General features: G+C 38.2%; 1 protein-coding gene across 1 annotated transcript in view; it reads left to right on the top strand.

Annotated features, from left to right (window-relative positions):
- MET (MET proto-oncogene, receptor tyrosine kinase) overlaps positions 1-14,724 on the top strand; it is a 126,725-nt gene that overhangs the window by 71,750 nt on the left and 40,251 nt on the right. The window contains exons 7-10 of the mRNA XM_003921059.4: positions 10,466-10,626; positions 12,575-12,677; positions 12,777-12,913; positions 13,623-13,784. Of these exons, the coding sequence (XP_003921108.2) occupies positions 10,466-10,626; positions 12,575-12,677; positions 12,777-12,913; positions 13,623-13,784 (563 nt within the window). The remainder of the gene's footprint in view (positions 1-10,465; positions 10,627-12,574; positions 12,678-12,776; positions 12,914-13,622; positions 13,785-14,724) is intronic.

The raw sequence follows: 14,724 nt of genomic DNA, 5'->3' as shown, positions 1-14,724 counted from the left end.
TTCAACCCAGAATTTCGTATCCAGCCAAACTAAGCTTTATAAGTGAAGAAGAATTAAAATCCTTTACAGACAAGCAAATATTGAGGAATTTGTCAGCACCAGGCCTGCCTTACAAGAGCTCCTGAAGGAAGCACTGAATATGAAAAGGAAAAACTAATACCAGCCACTGCAAAAACTACCAAACTTTAAAGACCATCAGTACTATAAAGAAACAATGGACAAAATAACCAGCTAGCATCATAATGACAGGATCAAATTCACAGATAACAATATTAACCTTAAGTAAATGAGCTAAATGCCCCAGTTAAAAGACAGAGACTGGCAAATTGAAAAAGGTTAAGACCCATCTGTGTGCTGTATTCAGGAGACCCATCTCACATGCAGCAACACTCATAGGCTCAAAATAAAGGACTGGAGGATTATTTACCAAGTTAATGGGAGGAAAAAAAAAAAAAAGCAGGGTTTGCAATTCTAATCTCTGATAAAACACACTTTAAACCAATCATGATCAAAAAAGACAAAGAAGGGCATTATATAATGGTAAAGGGATCAATGCAACAAGGACTGCAGTATGCACCCAATACAGGAGCACCCAAATTCATAAAGCAAGTTCTTAGAGGCCTTCAAAGAGACTTAGACTCCCACACAATAATAGTGGAAAACTTAACACCCCACTGTCAATATTAGACAGATCAACAAGACAGAAAATTAACAGAGATACCCAGGACTTGAACTCAGCTCTGGACCGGGCAGATCTAATAGACATCTACAGAACTCTCTGCCCCAAATCAGCAGAATATATGTTCTTCTCAGCACCACATCACTCTTATTCTAAAATTGACCACATAATTGGAAGTAAAACACTCCTCAGCAAATCCAAAAGAATGGAAATCATAACAAACAGTCTCTCAGACCACAGTGCAATCAAATTAAAAGTCAGGATTAAGAAGCTCACTCAAAATTGCACAACTACATGGAAACTGAACAGCATGCTCCTGAATGACTACTGAGTAAATAATGAAATTAAGGCAGAAGTAAATAAGTTCTTTGAAACCAATGAGAATAAAGATACAACATACCAGAATCTCTGGGACACAGTTAAAGCAGTGTTTAGAGGGAAATTTATAGCACTAAATGCCCACAGGAGAAAGTGGAAAAGATTTAAAATCAACAACTTAACATCAAAATTAGAAGAACTAGAGAAGCAAGAGCAAACAAATTCAAAAGCCAACAGAAGACAAGAAACAACTAAGATCAGAGCAGAACTGAAGGAGATGGAGACACAAAAAACCCTCCAAAAAAAAAAATCAATGAATCCAGCAGCTGGTTTTTTGAAAAGATTAACAAAATAGATAGACTGCTAGCCAGCCTAATAAAAAAGAAGAGAGAAGAATCAAATAAACACAGTAAGATGATAATGATGATATTACCACTGACTCCACAGAAATACAAACTACCATCAGAGAATACTATAAACGCCTATACAAATAAACTTGAAAATCTAGAAGAAATGGATAAATTCCTGGACACATACATTCTTCCAAGATTAAACCAGGAAGAATTTGAATCCCTGAATAGACCAATAACAAGTTCTGAAATTGTGGCAATAATTAATAACCTAACAGCCAAAACAAGTCCAGGATCAGATGGATTCACAGCCAAATTCTACCAGAGGTACAAAAGGAACTAATACCATTTCTTCTGAAACTATTTCAAACAATAGAAAAAGAAGGACTCCTCCCTAACTCATTTTATGAGGCCAGCATCATCCTGATACCAAAACCTGGCAGAGACAAACAAAAAAAATTTCAGGCCAATATCCCTGATGAACATCGATGCAAAAATCCTCAATAAAGTACTGGCAAACTGAATCCACCAGCACATTAAAAAGTTTATCCACTGCAAGACTGATTCAACATATACCAATCAATAAATGTAATCCATCATGTAAACAAAACCAATGACAAAAATCACGATTATCTCAATAGATGCAGAAAAGGCCTTTGATAAAATTCAACATCCCTTCATGCTAAAAACTCTCAGTAAACTAGATATTGATGGAACGTATCTCAAAATAATAAGAGCTATTTATGACAAACCCACAGCCAATATCACACTGAATGGGCAAAAACTGGAAACATCAGCGAATACTATAATGTGACCTTTGAAAACTGGCATAAGACAAGGATGCCCTCTCTCACCACTCCTATTCAACACAGTATTGGAAGTTCTGGCCAGGGCAATCAGGCAAGAAAAAGAAATAAAGGTATTCAAATAGGAAGAGAAGAAGTAAAATTGTCTCTGTTTGGAGATGACATGATTGTATATTTAGAAAACCCCATCCTGTCAGCCCAAAATCTCAACTGATAAGGAACTTCAGCAAAGTCTCAAGATACAAAATCAATGTGCAAAAATCACAAGCATTTATATATGCCTGTAATAGACAAACAGAGAGCCAAATCATGAGTAAATTCCCATTCATAATTGCTACAAAGAGAATAAAATACCTAGGTATGTAACTTACAAGGGATGTGAAGGACCTCTTCAAGGAGAACTACAAACCTCTGCTCAAGGAAATAAGAGAGGACACAAACAAATGGAAAAACATTCCATGCCCATGGATAGGAAGAATCAGTATCATGAAAATGGCCATACTGCCCAAAGTTATTTATAGATTCAATGCTATCCCCTTCAAGTTACCATTGACTTTCTTAACAGAATTAGAAAAAAACTACTTTAAGTTTTATATGGAACCAAAAAAGAGCTCATATAGCCAAGACAATCCTAAGCAAAAAGCACAAAGCTGGGGGCATCATGCTACCTGACTTCAAACTATACCATAAGTCTACAGTAACCAAAACATCATGGTACTGGTACCAAAACAGATATATAAACCAATGGAACAGAACAGAAGCCTCAGAAATAATGCCACAAATCTACAACCATCTGATCTTTGACAAGCCTGACAAAAACAAGCAACAGGGAAAGGATTCTCTATTTAATAAATGGTGTTGGGAAAACTGGCTAGCCATATGCAGAAAACTGAAACTGGATGCCTTCCTTGCACCTTATACAAAAGTTAACCCAAGATGGATTAAATACTTATATGTGAAACCTAAATACTTAAAAATAAAAACCCTAGAAGAAAACCTAGGCAATGCCATTCAGGACATAAGCATGGGCAAAGATTTCACAACTAAAACACCAAAAGCAATGGCAACAAAAGCCAAAATTGACAAATGGGATCTAATTAAATTTAAGAGCTTCTGCACAGCAAAAGAAACTGTCATCAGAGTAAACAGACAACCTACAGAATGGGAGAAAAATTTTGCAATCTATCCATCTGACAAAGGGCTAATATCCAGAATCTATAAATAACTTTAACAAATTTACAAGAAAAAAAAAAAAAACCTCATCAAAAAGTGGGCAAAGGATATCAGCAGACTCTTCTAAAAAGAAGACACTTATGCAGCCAACAAACATATAAAAAAAAGCTCATCATCACTAGTCATTAGAGAAATGCAAATCAAAAACCACATTGAGATACCATTATGGCAGTTAGAATGGTGATCATTAAAAAGTCAGGAAATAACAGATGCTGGAGAAGATGTGGAGAAATAAGAATGCTTTTACACTGTTGGTGGGAGTGTAAATTAGTTCAACCATTGTGGAAGACAATGTGGCTATTCCTCAAGGATCTAGAACAGGTGTCCCCAAACTACAGCCTGCAGGCCACATGAGGCCCCCTGAGGCCATTTATCCGCCCCCCTCCCCCCGTACTTTAGGAAGGGGCACCTCTTTCATTGGTGGTCAGTGAGAGGAGCACAGTATGTGGCGGCCCTCCAACGGTCTGAGGGACAGTGAACTGGCCCCCTGTGTAAAAAGTTTGGGGACGCCTGATCTAGAACCAGAAATACCATTTGACCCAGCAATCCCATTACTGTGTATATACCTAAAGGATTATTCTACTATAAAGACACATGCACACATATGTTTATTGCAGCACTATTCACAATAGCAAAGACTTGGAACCAACCCAAATGTCCATTAATAATAGACTGGATCAAGAAAAGGTGGCACATATATACCATGGAATACTATGCAGCCATAAAAAAGGATGCATTCATGTCCTTTGCAGGGACACGAATGAAGCTAGAAACCATCATTCTCAACAAACTGACATAGAAACAGAAAACCAAACACTACATGTTCTCATTCAAATAAGAGTTGAACAATGAAAACACATGCACACAGGGAGGGAAACATCACCCACCGGGACCTGCTGGAGGGTGGGGAGCTAGGGGAGGGATAACATTAGGAGAAATAACTAGGAGAGAGATCCAAGATGGCTGATCACTAGCAGCTCGGGATTGTAGCTCTCAGTGAAAGCGCAGAGAAGGAGAGGACGCCACGCTTCCAGACAAATTTTTGTTACTCACGGACCAGGAGATTCCCAGCAGAGGAGCCCCACCAGTCGCCATCACGACTCTTGTGGCCAGCACAGTGGTTCTTGGTGCAGAGTAAACGGGACGGGGTCCTCTCTTGGCCAATGTTTGGAGCTCCGGGAAGGTAGAGCCGCCTATTCAGCTGATTGAAGGACGGACTCAAGAAGGAAGCCAGACCGGAAATTCCTGGGCAGAAAAGCACCATCAATCTTAACAACACTGTCTTAGCCTGCGCAGTGGGTTGCTCAGATTCTGGCGCTGAGAACAAGTTGGACATCCACTCAGAAACCTAATTAGAAAGTCGGTAATTACAAAGACGACAGATGGATAAATTTATAACAAAGGGAAGAAACCAGCCTAAAAAGGCTGAGAATACCCAAAATCAAAACGCCTCTCCCTCTACAGGGGATTGTAGTTCTCATCAGCAATGGAACAAGGCCTGATGGAGAACAAGTGTGTTCCATTAGCAGAAGTAGGCTTCAGGAGGTGGATGATAAGAAAGTTCTGTGAGTTAAAAGAACTTGTTCTAACCCAATGCAAAGACACTAAGAACTTTGAAAAAAGGTTTGACGAAATGCTAACAAGAATAGACAATTTAGAGAGGAATATAAGAGAATGAGTGGAGCTGAAAAACACAACACGAGAACTTCATGAAGTATGTACAAGTTTTAACAGCCGAATTGATCAAGAAGAAGAAGGGATATCAGAGGTCGAAGACCAACTTAATGAAATAAAATGAGAAGACAAGATTAGAGAAAAAAAGGATAAAAAGGAATGAGCAAAGTCTCCAAGAAATATGGGACTATGTGAAAAGACCTAATCTACGTTTGATAGGTGTACCTGAATGTGACAAGGAGAATGAATCCAAGCTGGAAAATACTATTCAGGATATTATTCAGGAACGCTTTCCTAACCTAGCAAGGCAGGACAGTATTCAACTCCAGGTAATACAGAGAACACCACAAAGATATTCCTCAAGAAGAGCAACCCCAAGGCACATAATTGTCAGATTCACCAGGGTTGAAATGGAGAAAATACTAAGGGCAGCCAGAGAGAAAGGTCAGGTTACCCACAAAGGGAAGCCTATCAGACTTATAGCTGATCTCTCAGCAGAAACCCTACAAGCCAGAAGAGAGTGGGGGCCAATATTCAACATCCTTAAAGAAAAGAACTTTCAACCCAGAATTTCACATCCAGCCAAACTAAGCTTTACAAGCGAAGGAAAAATACAATCTTTTGTGAACAAATAAGTACTCAGAGATTTCATCACCACCAGGCCTGCTTTACAAGAGCTTCTGAAAGAAGCACTACACATAGAAAGGAACAACCAGTATCAGCCTTTCCAAAAGTATACCAAAAAAGTAAAGAGCATCAACATAATGAAGAATTTACATCAACTAATGGACAAAACAGCCAGCTAGCATCAGATGGCAGTATTAAACTCACATATATTATTATTAATCCTAAATTTAAATCAACCAAATCCCCCAATCAAAAGACACAGACAAAACCCATCGGTATGCTGCATCCAGACCCATCTCAGTTTCGAGGACACACAAAGACGCAAAACAAAGGGATGGAGAAAGATTTACCAAGCAAATGGAGAGCAGAAATAAATAAATAAATAAAAAGCAGGAGTTGCAATTCTCACCTCTGATAAAATAGACTTTAAAGCAACAAAGATCAAAAGAGGCAAAGAAGGACATTACATAATGGTAAAAAGATCAATGCAACAAGAAGAGCAAACGATCTTAAATATATACGTACCCAATACAGGAGCCCCCAGATACATAAGACTTATAAAGAGACTTAGACTCCCACACAATAATACTGGGGAACTTTAACATCAATATTAGACAGATCAGCGAGACAGAAAACTAACAAGGATATCCAGGACTTGAACTCAGATCCGGAACAAGTAAACTTAATAAACATTTCTAGAACTCTCCACTTCAAATATACAAAATATACACTCTTATCAGTACCACATCACACCTACTCTAAAAGTGACTACATAATTGGAAGTAAATCACTCCTCAGTAATTGCACAGCATTTCACAGGTTTAAATGAAATATCGGTTGGCTGCTTGTTTGTTATTTTCTTTCCTCATTTCTTCCTGTCTCCATTATTAAGCACAATTATTGGCATAAAAGAGGTTTTCAATACCCATTTTTAGACTGCATTGTAGCCTGGGCGATAAAGCAACACTCCTGTTCTCTCTCCCTCTTCCTCTTCCTCTTTCTTCCTCGCCTTCATTCTTTTTTCTTTCTTTCTTTTTCTTTTTTTCTTTAAAAATAAATAAATAAATAAATAAATAAAAGAAATACCTAATGTAGATGGCAGGTTGATGGGTGCAGCAAATCACCATGGCACATGTATGCCTATGTAACAAACCTGCACATTCTGCACATGTATCCCAGGACTTAAAGTATAACTTAAAAAAAAACAGATTATTCATCTATTTCTTATCTGTCCTAAACTTTGCAGGCACAAAGTCCAGCTAATGTGTAGAGTTTCACTTTCTAATACATGCAAGTTAAACTGCTTTTCAAGGTACATGATGTTCAGTGGCTGAAATTCTTTGCATTTCTAGATATGAGAGATTTCAGGATTGAAAGCCCATTATTTTCCATCAACCATGGTATCTGATCTCATACTTAAATAGCAATGAGAAATGCTTCAGAAAAGAAAGAGCACTTTCCAATATATTGTGAATGTATTAGGATAAAATTATCATATCTTGTAGGCTTGAAAATTCAACCCCAGTGAGGCAATAAAACTGTTTATTAAATGATCAGAATACTCAGAAAAGCAGTATTATATGAGGGTAGGAGGCTAGGCAAGTGGTATACTGCCACCAGTAAATACATTTGTGACTTTTTTTCCTGAAGAGGAAAGGAGATCTTGTTTGGAATTTTTTTTGTTCTGTTTTGGTTTTGTTTTTTAGTTTTTTCAAGTTTTATCCTAATGGGTTTTGAAAACATGATCATTTAAAATACTGTTGGAATGGGCCCATCAGTGATGTGATTCACCTGTGAAAAGACAAGGGCTACGTTTGTGGCTGAATCTCCCCTATCCAGGCAGGTAGGAGATCCAGCCTCTGTGGCTTTATGCCGGACGCTCATTTCCTGCCCATAGAGTTTCTCTGCCCTTCAGGATAACTTGGAGTTTGCCAGCCATTGTTGGGTCTATCCAAGGGTGTGTAGTTCACAACTGCTTCCTTCCTTTTTCCCTGGAAGGGTAAAGGTTAACCCATAAGCTGAGGGGAAAATGCCCAGTCCAGAGAGAAAAGCTAAGCAGAGCTAGGCTTTCGGATCTGGAGGGGCTAGCAGAGGGCTTATAATATCTCTTCCTATTGCCACTGTCCCAGTTGCACAGCTCTGGGAGTCTTTTCTCAAATCATCACCCAGTCCCTTTGTAGAAAGTGATGGTGATGATGTGCGTAGAGTGACAGATTTCAGTTTTTACATAGAAAGGCAGGATGTAGGCAGTGGGATCAGGCCAACATCAGCCTTGGGCAGCTGTTTTCAATGGGGAAGGCTCATTAGAAGAGCCCGCAGCAGCTGTGTGACTGCCTCGGGCTGAAGAGAATCCTGGGAGGGTTGGATGTCTCGTTCTCTCCTACTGGATTTCTACCATAATAATAATAATAATAATAATAATAAACAGATTTTTTTCTAGCAGTTCTCATTTGACAAGACATGGATGAGGTAAATTTTCAGAAAAGGCCAACTGTGTAATGGATTTTTATGGATAAAATGGCTATCATAAAAGCTTTAAGCTAAAACTTTAAAGGGGTTTGATAACATCAGTGAGTTATGACTTTGGTTTGCAATTATTTACTTAGGAAGGATGGAAATGTTTGCAAATCTGAATTTAGCTAAAAGCCCTTCTTAATTGTGAAAGAATGACTTTTAGATGTTCGCAAACAGTTTTAGCAAATACCTTTACTGGTTCTTGAGTTGCCTCTATCTTGGTTTTCCCACCATTGTACTTTATAGCACAATTTACAATATGTCCCTGCCCCGAAAAGAGCATTTCCTTTCTCAATTGTCACAAAGCTGCTGAGAATAAGCTTATTTTTAACTTGGAAATGTGTTTCGTTTTAATAGTTTTAGCCTGAGAGCAGTTATCTTACAGACTTCATAGGTACCTAATGCTGTCTGAAATCATGACTGATTAAGTTTTATCAATAAATTCATTGATAACACACCAAAAGTGAGTCTGCAATAATAAAATGAACTTGTTGTTTACTTAACATCACCCATTGTGGGTAAAATTTAATCCTATAAATGAGATGTAAAATAATGCCAATGAAGATAGCTAGGAAAAATTGTTACAATACTGATTTTGGACCCTCTCTGGTTCTGTTTTTATCTATTTCTAATAAAAACAACATATCATATGTATTAAATATTACATAAATTTTAAAAGGCTGAGTGTGTCAACTAACCAGCCTGCTATACATCAAATAGTAACCATATTTAAAGAAAAAGGGAAAATCTACAGTCATTAATAAACGTGAATTAATAGGTATAAAAAGTAGATTCACTTACTCATTTGTTGGTTCCTGGCACACAGGAGGTGCTTTATTAATAAATAATGAATGAAATCTGGGCAACATAACAAGAGCCCGTCTCTACAGAAAATTTGAAAATTAGCTGAGAAAGGTGGCGAACACCTGTAGCCATATCCACTCGAGAGGCTGAGGTGGGAGGATTGCTTGAGCCCAGGAGTTTTAGGGCGCAGTGAGCTAGGATTGTGCCACTGAACTCCAGACTGGGTAAGAGATCCCCATCTCTAAAAAATAAAATAAATAATGAATGAACGAATGGCAGATATGTATTCAAAACCATCTCTGTGTTTTATATTATGCTAGCTGCTGAATGCAACTGGTAAACATTAGATACCAAAAAAGGTATTTTTACTGTGCAACTTTTGTTTCTGGGTGGGGAATACCATAGCAACCAGAATGTAGTGCACACAGCCAGTGCACAGAGCAAGGCATAATGGCTGGATGTTGGCTTATAGGGCACATGAAGAAGTTTAATCTGAGCTCAGTCTGAAGGCTGATGAAGAGTTACAGTCAGAGTTATGAGAAAGTAAAAGTCTGAGCCTAACGTGTTTCTACTCCTGCCTGAAAGATCCCTAGAAGATGAATTCACTTCAGAATGGCCCAGAAAGGGCCAAATGCCCTGGCTCATGCTTGTAATCCTAGCACTTTGGGAGGCCAAGGCAGGAAGATCACTTGAGCTCAGGAGTTTGAGACCAGCCTGGGCAACATAGTGAGACCCTGTCTCTACAAAAAAAAAAAAAAAAAAACATACAATTAGCCCAGCATGGTGGCCAACACCTGTGGTTCCAGCTACTCAGGAGGTTAATGTGGGAGGATTGCTTGAGCTCAGGAGGTTGAGGCTGCAGTGAGCCATGATCACGCTGCTGCACTCCAACCTGAGCAACACAGCCAGACTCTATCTTGAAAGAAAAAGAGAGGGAGAGAAGAGAGAGAGAAAGAAATAGAAGAAAGAGAGAGAGAGAGAGAAGGAAGGAGAAAGGGAAGGAAGGGAGGGAGGCAGGGAAAAAAGAAAGAAAGGAAAGGAGAGGGAGAGAGAAAGAGAGAGAGGGAGGGAAGGAAGGAAGGAAGGAAACAGAAAAAGGGAAAGAAAGAAAGAGAAGGAAGGAACGAAAGAAGGAAAGAGAAAGAGAGAAAGAAAGAAAGAAAATACAGAGGGACTCAAAAGGCCCTTTATTCCTACCAGGTTGCATCTGCTCTTTGTCCCATCTCTGGACCTCCTGAAAACAACGTGTTTCATTAGCATGTCAGGTAGTTTTAATTGCTTGTTCCAGATGCTCTCAAATTTGTGACCCTTTTTCGTTTAGTGAACATTCAATTTTTACTAAATTGTGGGAAAATGGAAGAATTTCAGACTATTTAAGGTTACATATTTTGTTTATTTTCCACACATATGAAAAATTATAATATATTGAATTTTTTTTAAGTTCTATGTTGTCCTTGTAGGTTTTCCCAACTAGTGCACCCCTTGAAGGAGGGACAAGGCTGACCATATGTGGCTGGGACTTTGGATTTCGGAGGAATAATAAATTCGATTTAAAGAAAACTAGAGTTCTCCTTGGAAATGAGAGCTGCACCTTGACCTTAAGTGAGAGCACGATGAATACGTAAGGATCTTAAAATGTTTTGCTGGGGTGTGCTTGGAAGATAGGTTTTTGTTTTTGAATGAATATTTGTTTTAAAATTGCTCAAAACACTTATCTCTTGAATTAAAAAGGGTCTTGGCCTGTCACATGCCTTGTGGGTCTGTTCTGTTTTTTCTTGGAATCCTATTTATTCACTGGGTTTGAAGAGAGAGAAAGGTGACATGGCCTAGGTGAGGAGAAGCAGCCAGCATTGGGAGTTTCTCAACCATTTATGTGACAAGTCTTCAGATGCTGTCTCAGTAGATTTGCAAGAATAGCACTAGTTAGGATCACTCTATCCTTAGAGTCTTGAAATGTAGAGTCTCCAAAGGCTTTTTCTACAGAAATCAGTAAAGAGCTCAGCATGGATCTTCTCTTTTAAATTCATTTTCTAATCCCCAGAAATGTAATGAGGCAGCTGAATTACATGTTTAGGACTTCTTTAGATGAGTTAAAATTTATATTCAGTTTATATTTACTGGCCCTGCAATATATGGACTGTATCTCACTTAACCACCCCCACGATCCTGGGAGGCAGCAGTATTATTCCTATAACACAAAGGAGTTACCTGAAGTTCAGAGAGGTGAAGTGTGGCTTAGCAGAGTTAATCCAGAGGGTAAGAGCTGAACAAACCTTCAGACTCAGCTCTGATCAGCTTCTGATCCAAGACCTGTGCTTGTTCTACTGTATTCTACTTGTACCCTTCTACAAGCTTTTAATTCCATAATCATCTGAGAATCCAGAAATTATTCATTATCACACAGTAACAATAACCAAACATTTAAAGTTTTATGACTGAATCTTTACAATGAAACCTATTCTATCAGGTGATTGTTTTATATCTAATATAATTCATTTCAGGGTTACACAAAGGTCCAAATCTATCCATTTTACTGAGACCAAAACACTAACGAAGGTATTATTTGTTAGCTGAATGATGAAACAAATTTTTTTTCTAGAAATCTTTCTTGTAAATTCTCCAAAACTCTTAATCATTACATTATAAATCAGGACCTGTAAAACTAAAGCGTAATTCATTCTCTTCTTTAAAAAGTTATGTAATAAATCAAATTGGATTTAAATTTTTCAGAACTATATGATTATTCATTAAGAAATAATTCCATGGAATGCCCATCACAATTTCATTATTCTTTAAGTAATTTAAATAAACATGTGACAAGTATAACCACAGAAATGTACCTGTTGACATACTTTAATGAAGAAATTGGCCTATTTGCAGTTAGCCCATTGTTTCATATGCTACTGAAATACTATCTTAAGTAAACCAAACATTATCCCCAAATATTAATATTATCTCAACGTACATTATTATGCACTATTCAATTGGCGAGGTCTGCATTGGTAAGGTTTAATATTTCCTGTTTGTCTGTATAAATACTATAGTACAGTTAATGTAAAATATAGTATAAGCAGGGTGCAGTGGCTCATGCCTATAATACCAGCACCTTAGCAGGCCAAGGCAGGAGGATCACCTGAACCCAGGAATTCAAGACCAGCCTGAGCAACATAGTGAGACTCCGTCTCTACAAAAAAAGATTTTTTTAAATTAGCCAGATGCTATGGCATGCACCTCTAGTTTCAACTCCTGAGGTCAGAGGATCCCTTGAGCCCAGGAGTTCAAGGCTGCAGTGAGCTATGACCATGCCACTGCCCTCCAGCCTGGGTGACAGAGCAGGATTCTGTCTCTTATTTTAAAAATATAAAAATAAAGTTTATCATAGTATAGAAATAGAATTTTACAACTTTTGGCCTTAATGCTTATCTTGAAACTCTGCTTGCTATTCAAAGCAGTCAGCTCACCATTTAGAGTTAATGTCACTTTCTATAAAACAGCCTAACTAGAAAATGCCTTGGATTTTCAAGTATTAAACTTTGGGTTTTGGGTCTTTTTTTCTTCTTTTTTTCCAGATTGAAATGCACAGTTGGTCCTGCCATGAATGAGCATTTCAATATGTCCATAATTATTTCAAACGCCCACGGAACAACACAATATAGTACATTTTCCTATGTGGTAAGGAAGATCCTATCCCATCATGTTTGATTTTTACTTAATCTATTTAAAATTATAAGATGAGTAAGTTACTTTGTTCTGTTTTTATCTCCCATCCAGGATCCTATAATAACAAGTATTTCCCCGAGATATGGTCCTATGTCTGGTGGCACTTTACTTACTTTAACTGGAAATTACCTAAACAGTGGGAATTCTAGACACATTTCAATTGGTGAAAAAACATGTACTTTAAAAAGGTGTTGTAAATTTATTTTTGTTGCATTCATCAAGTTGAATTAATATCTGTACCTAAAAAAGTAAGCAGATTTGTGTGTTTGTGTGTATGTGTGTGTGTGTGTGTGTGTGTGTAGAAAAAATCAAGATGTTTATTTGTTTACTCTCCTGCTGACAAAACTTCCTCCTTCCCAAATTCATCTATTCCTTTTGCTGATTTTTATTCCCTTCTCCTGTTTTCTAAAAATCTTGCTTTTCTGTTTTGTCTTCCCATCCACCCTCTTTATTGTTACAGCTTAGGGTCTAAGCTATACTATGGGCTGTGAGAGTCTGGTAATTGACAGTAATTTAAAATAAACATTTTCATCAAGATTTGTAATTAGACTGAGTCACTCTGGAGAGGGAAGAAGTGGGGAAGATTGGGTTTGGAAGGCGGTTATGCTTCTGCTTCTTAGAGTTGGAAGAGCTCAGTTTAATCAAGTATCAAAAGTACTTTAAAGGTTTCTTAAAATCCCAAATGTTTTCCAGTCAAGGATAGCTTGTCTACAACAAAGCTAAGTTTGGGATCCAGTCAGATTAAACAGCCAACACTAGAAACAGCTTTTATCTAGACCACTCTGGAAATTCCCACTCAGAAGCCATTGAGTTATACCCTTTTGATTCATGGATATAATTCTAAAATATATGTATCTCTAATAGCTAAGATTCATTTTCTTAATTTTTTTTGGTCAGTGTGTCAAACAGTATTCTTGAATGTTATACCCCAGCCCAAACCATTTCAACTGAGTTTCCTGTTAAATTGAAAATTGACTTAGCCAACCGAGAGACAAGCATCTTCAGTTACCGGGAAGACCCTATTGTCTATGAAATTCATCCAACCAAATCTTTTATTAGGTAAGTAAAAGCCTCTAATGGGTAAAAGAAAATAATAAATACAAGGATAATTTTGCTGTAGAATAGTCAAGAGGAATTGCAGTTTTTGTTTAGTTTTGTTTTGTTTTTGAGATGGAATCTTGCTCTGGCTAGAGTACAGTGGTGCAATCTTGGCTCACTGCAATCTCTGCCTCCCGAGTTCAAGTGATTCTCCTGCCTCAGCCTCCTGAGTGGCTGGGACTACAGGCACGCACCACCACTCCAAGCTAATTTTTGTATTTTTTTTTTTTTTTTAGTTTTTTGAGACAGAGTTTCGCTCTTGTTACCCAGGCTGGAGTGCAATGGCACGATCTCGGCTCACCGCAACCTCCGCCTCCCGGGTTCAAGCAATTCACCTGCCTCAGCCTCCTGAGTAACTGGGATTACAGGCACGCGCCACCATGCCCAGCTGATTTTTTGTATCTTTAGTAGAGACAGGGTTTCACCATGTTGACCACGTTGGTCTCGATCTCTCGACCTCGTGATCCGCCCGCCTCGGCCTCCCAAAGTGCTGGGATTACAGGCTTGAGCCACCGCGCCCGGCTTAATTTTTGTATTTTTAGTAGAGACGGGGTTTCACCATGTTGGCCAGGATGGTCTCAATCTCTTGACCTCGTGATCTACCCGCCTCGGCCTCCCAAAGTGCTAGGATTACAGGCATGAGCCACAGCACCTGGCCGGAATTACAGTTTTATCTCTGGCTTTGATGCTGTTGTGTTGCTTTTGAACGCTGCCTTTCCAATTCAGGAGAGAAAACTACATTCGGATTCTGAGTACAATTGACTTATCAATGCTGGTTCATGCCAAGAAGTATTTTATCCTATTCTATTATATTTAAACAGATTATAACAAAATAGTTTAACGTGGCATTGTAGTATACATGCAATTACATTATGTACATATCAATTATATACTAACTTTA

The sequence above is a fragment of the Saimiri boliviensis genome, chromosome 10, assembly GCF_048565385.1.
Source record: "Saimiri boliviensis isolate mSaiBol1 chromosome 10, mSaiBol1.pri, whole genome shotgun sequence".
NCBI lineage: Eukaryota > Metazoa > Chordata > Mammalia > Primates > Cebidae > Saimiri > Saimiri boliviensis.
Note: the sequence above shows the minus strand (reverse complement) of the source record. Positions and strands in the feature narration are given on the sequence as shown.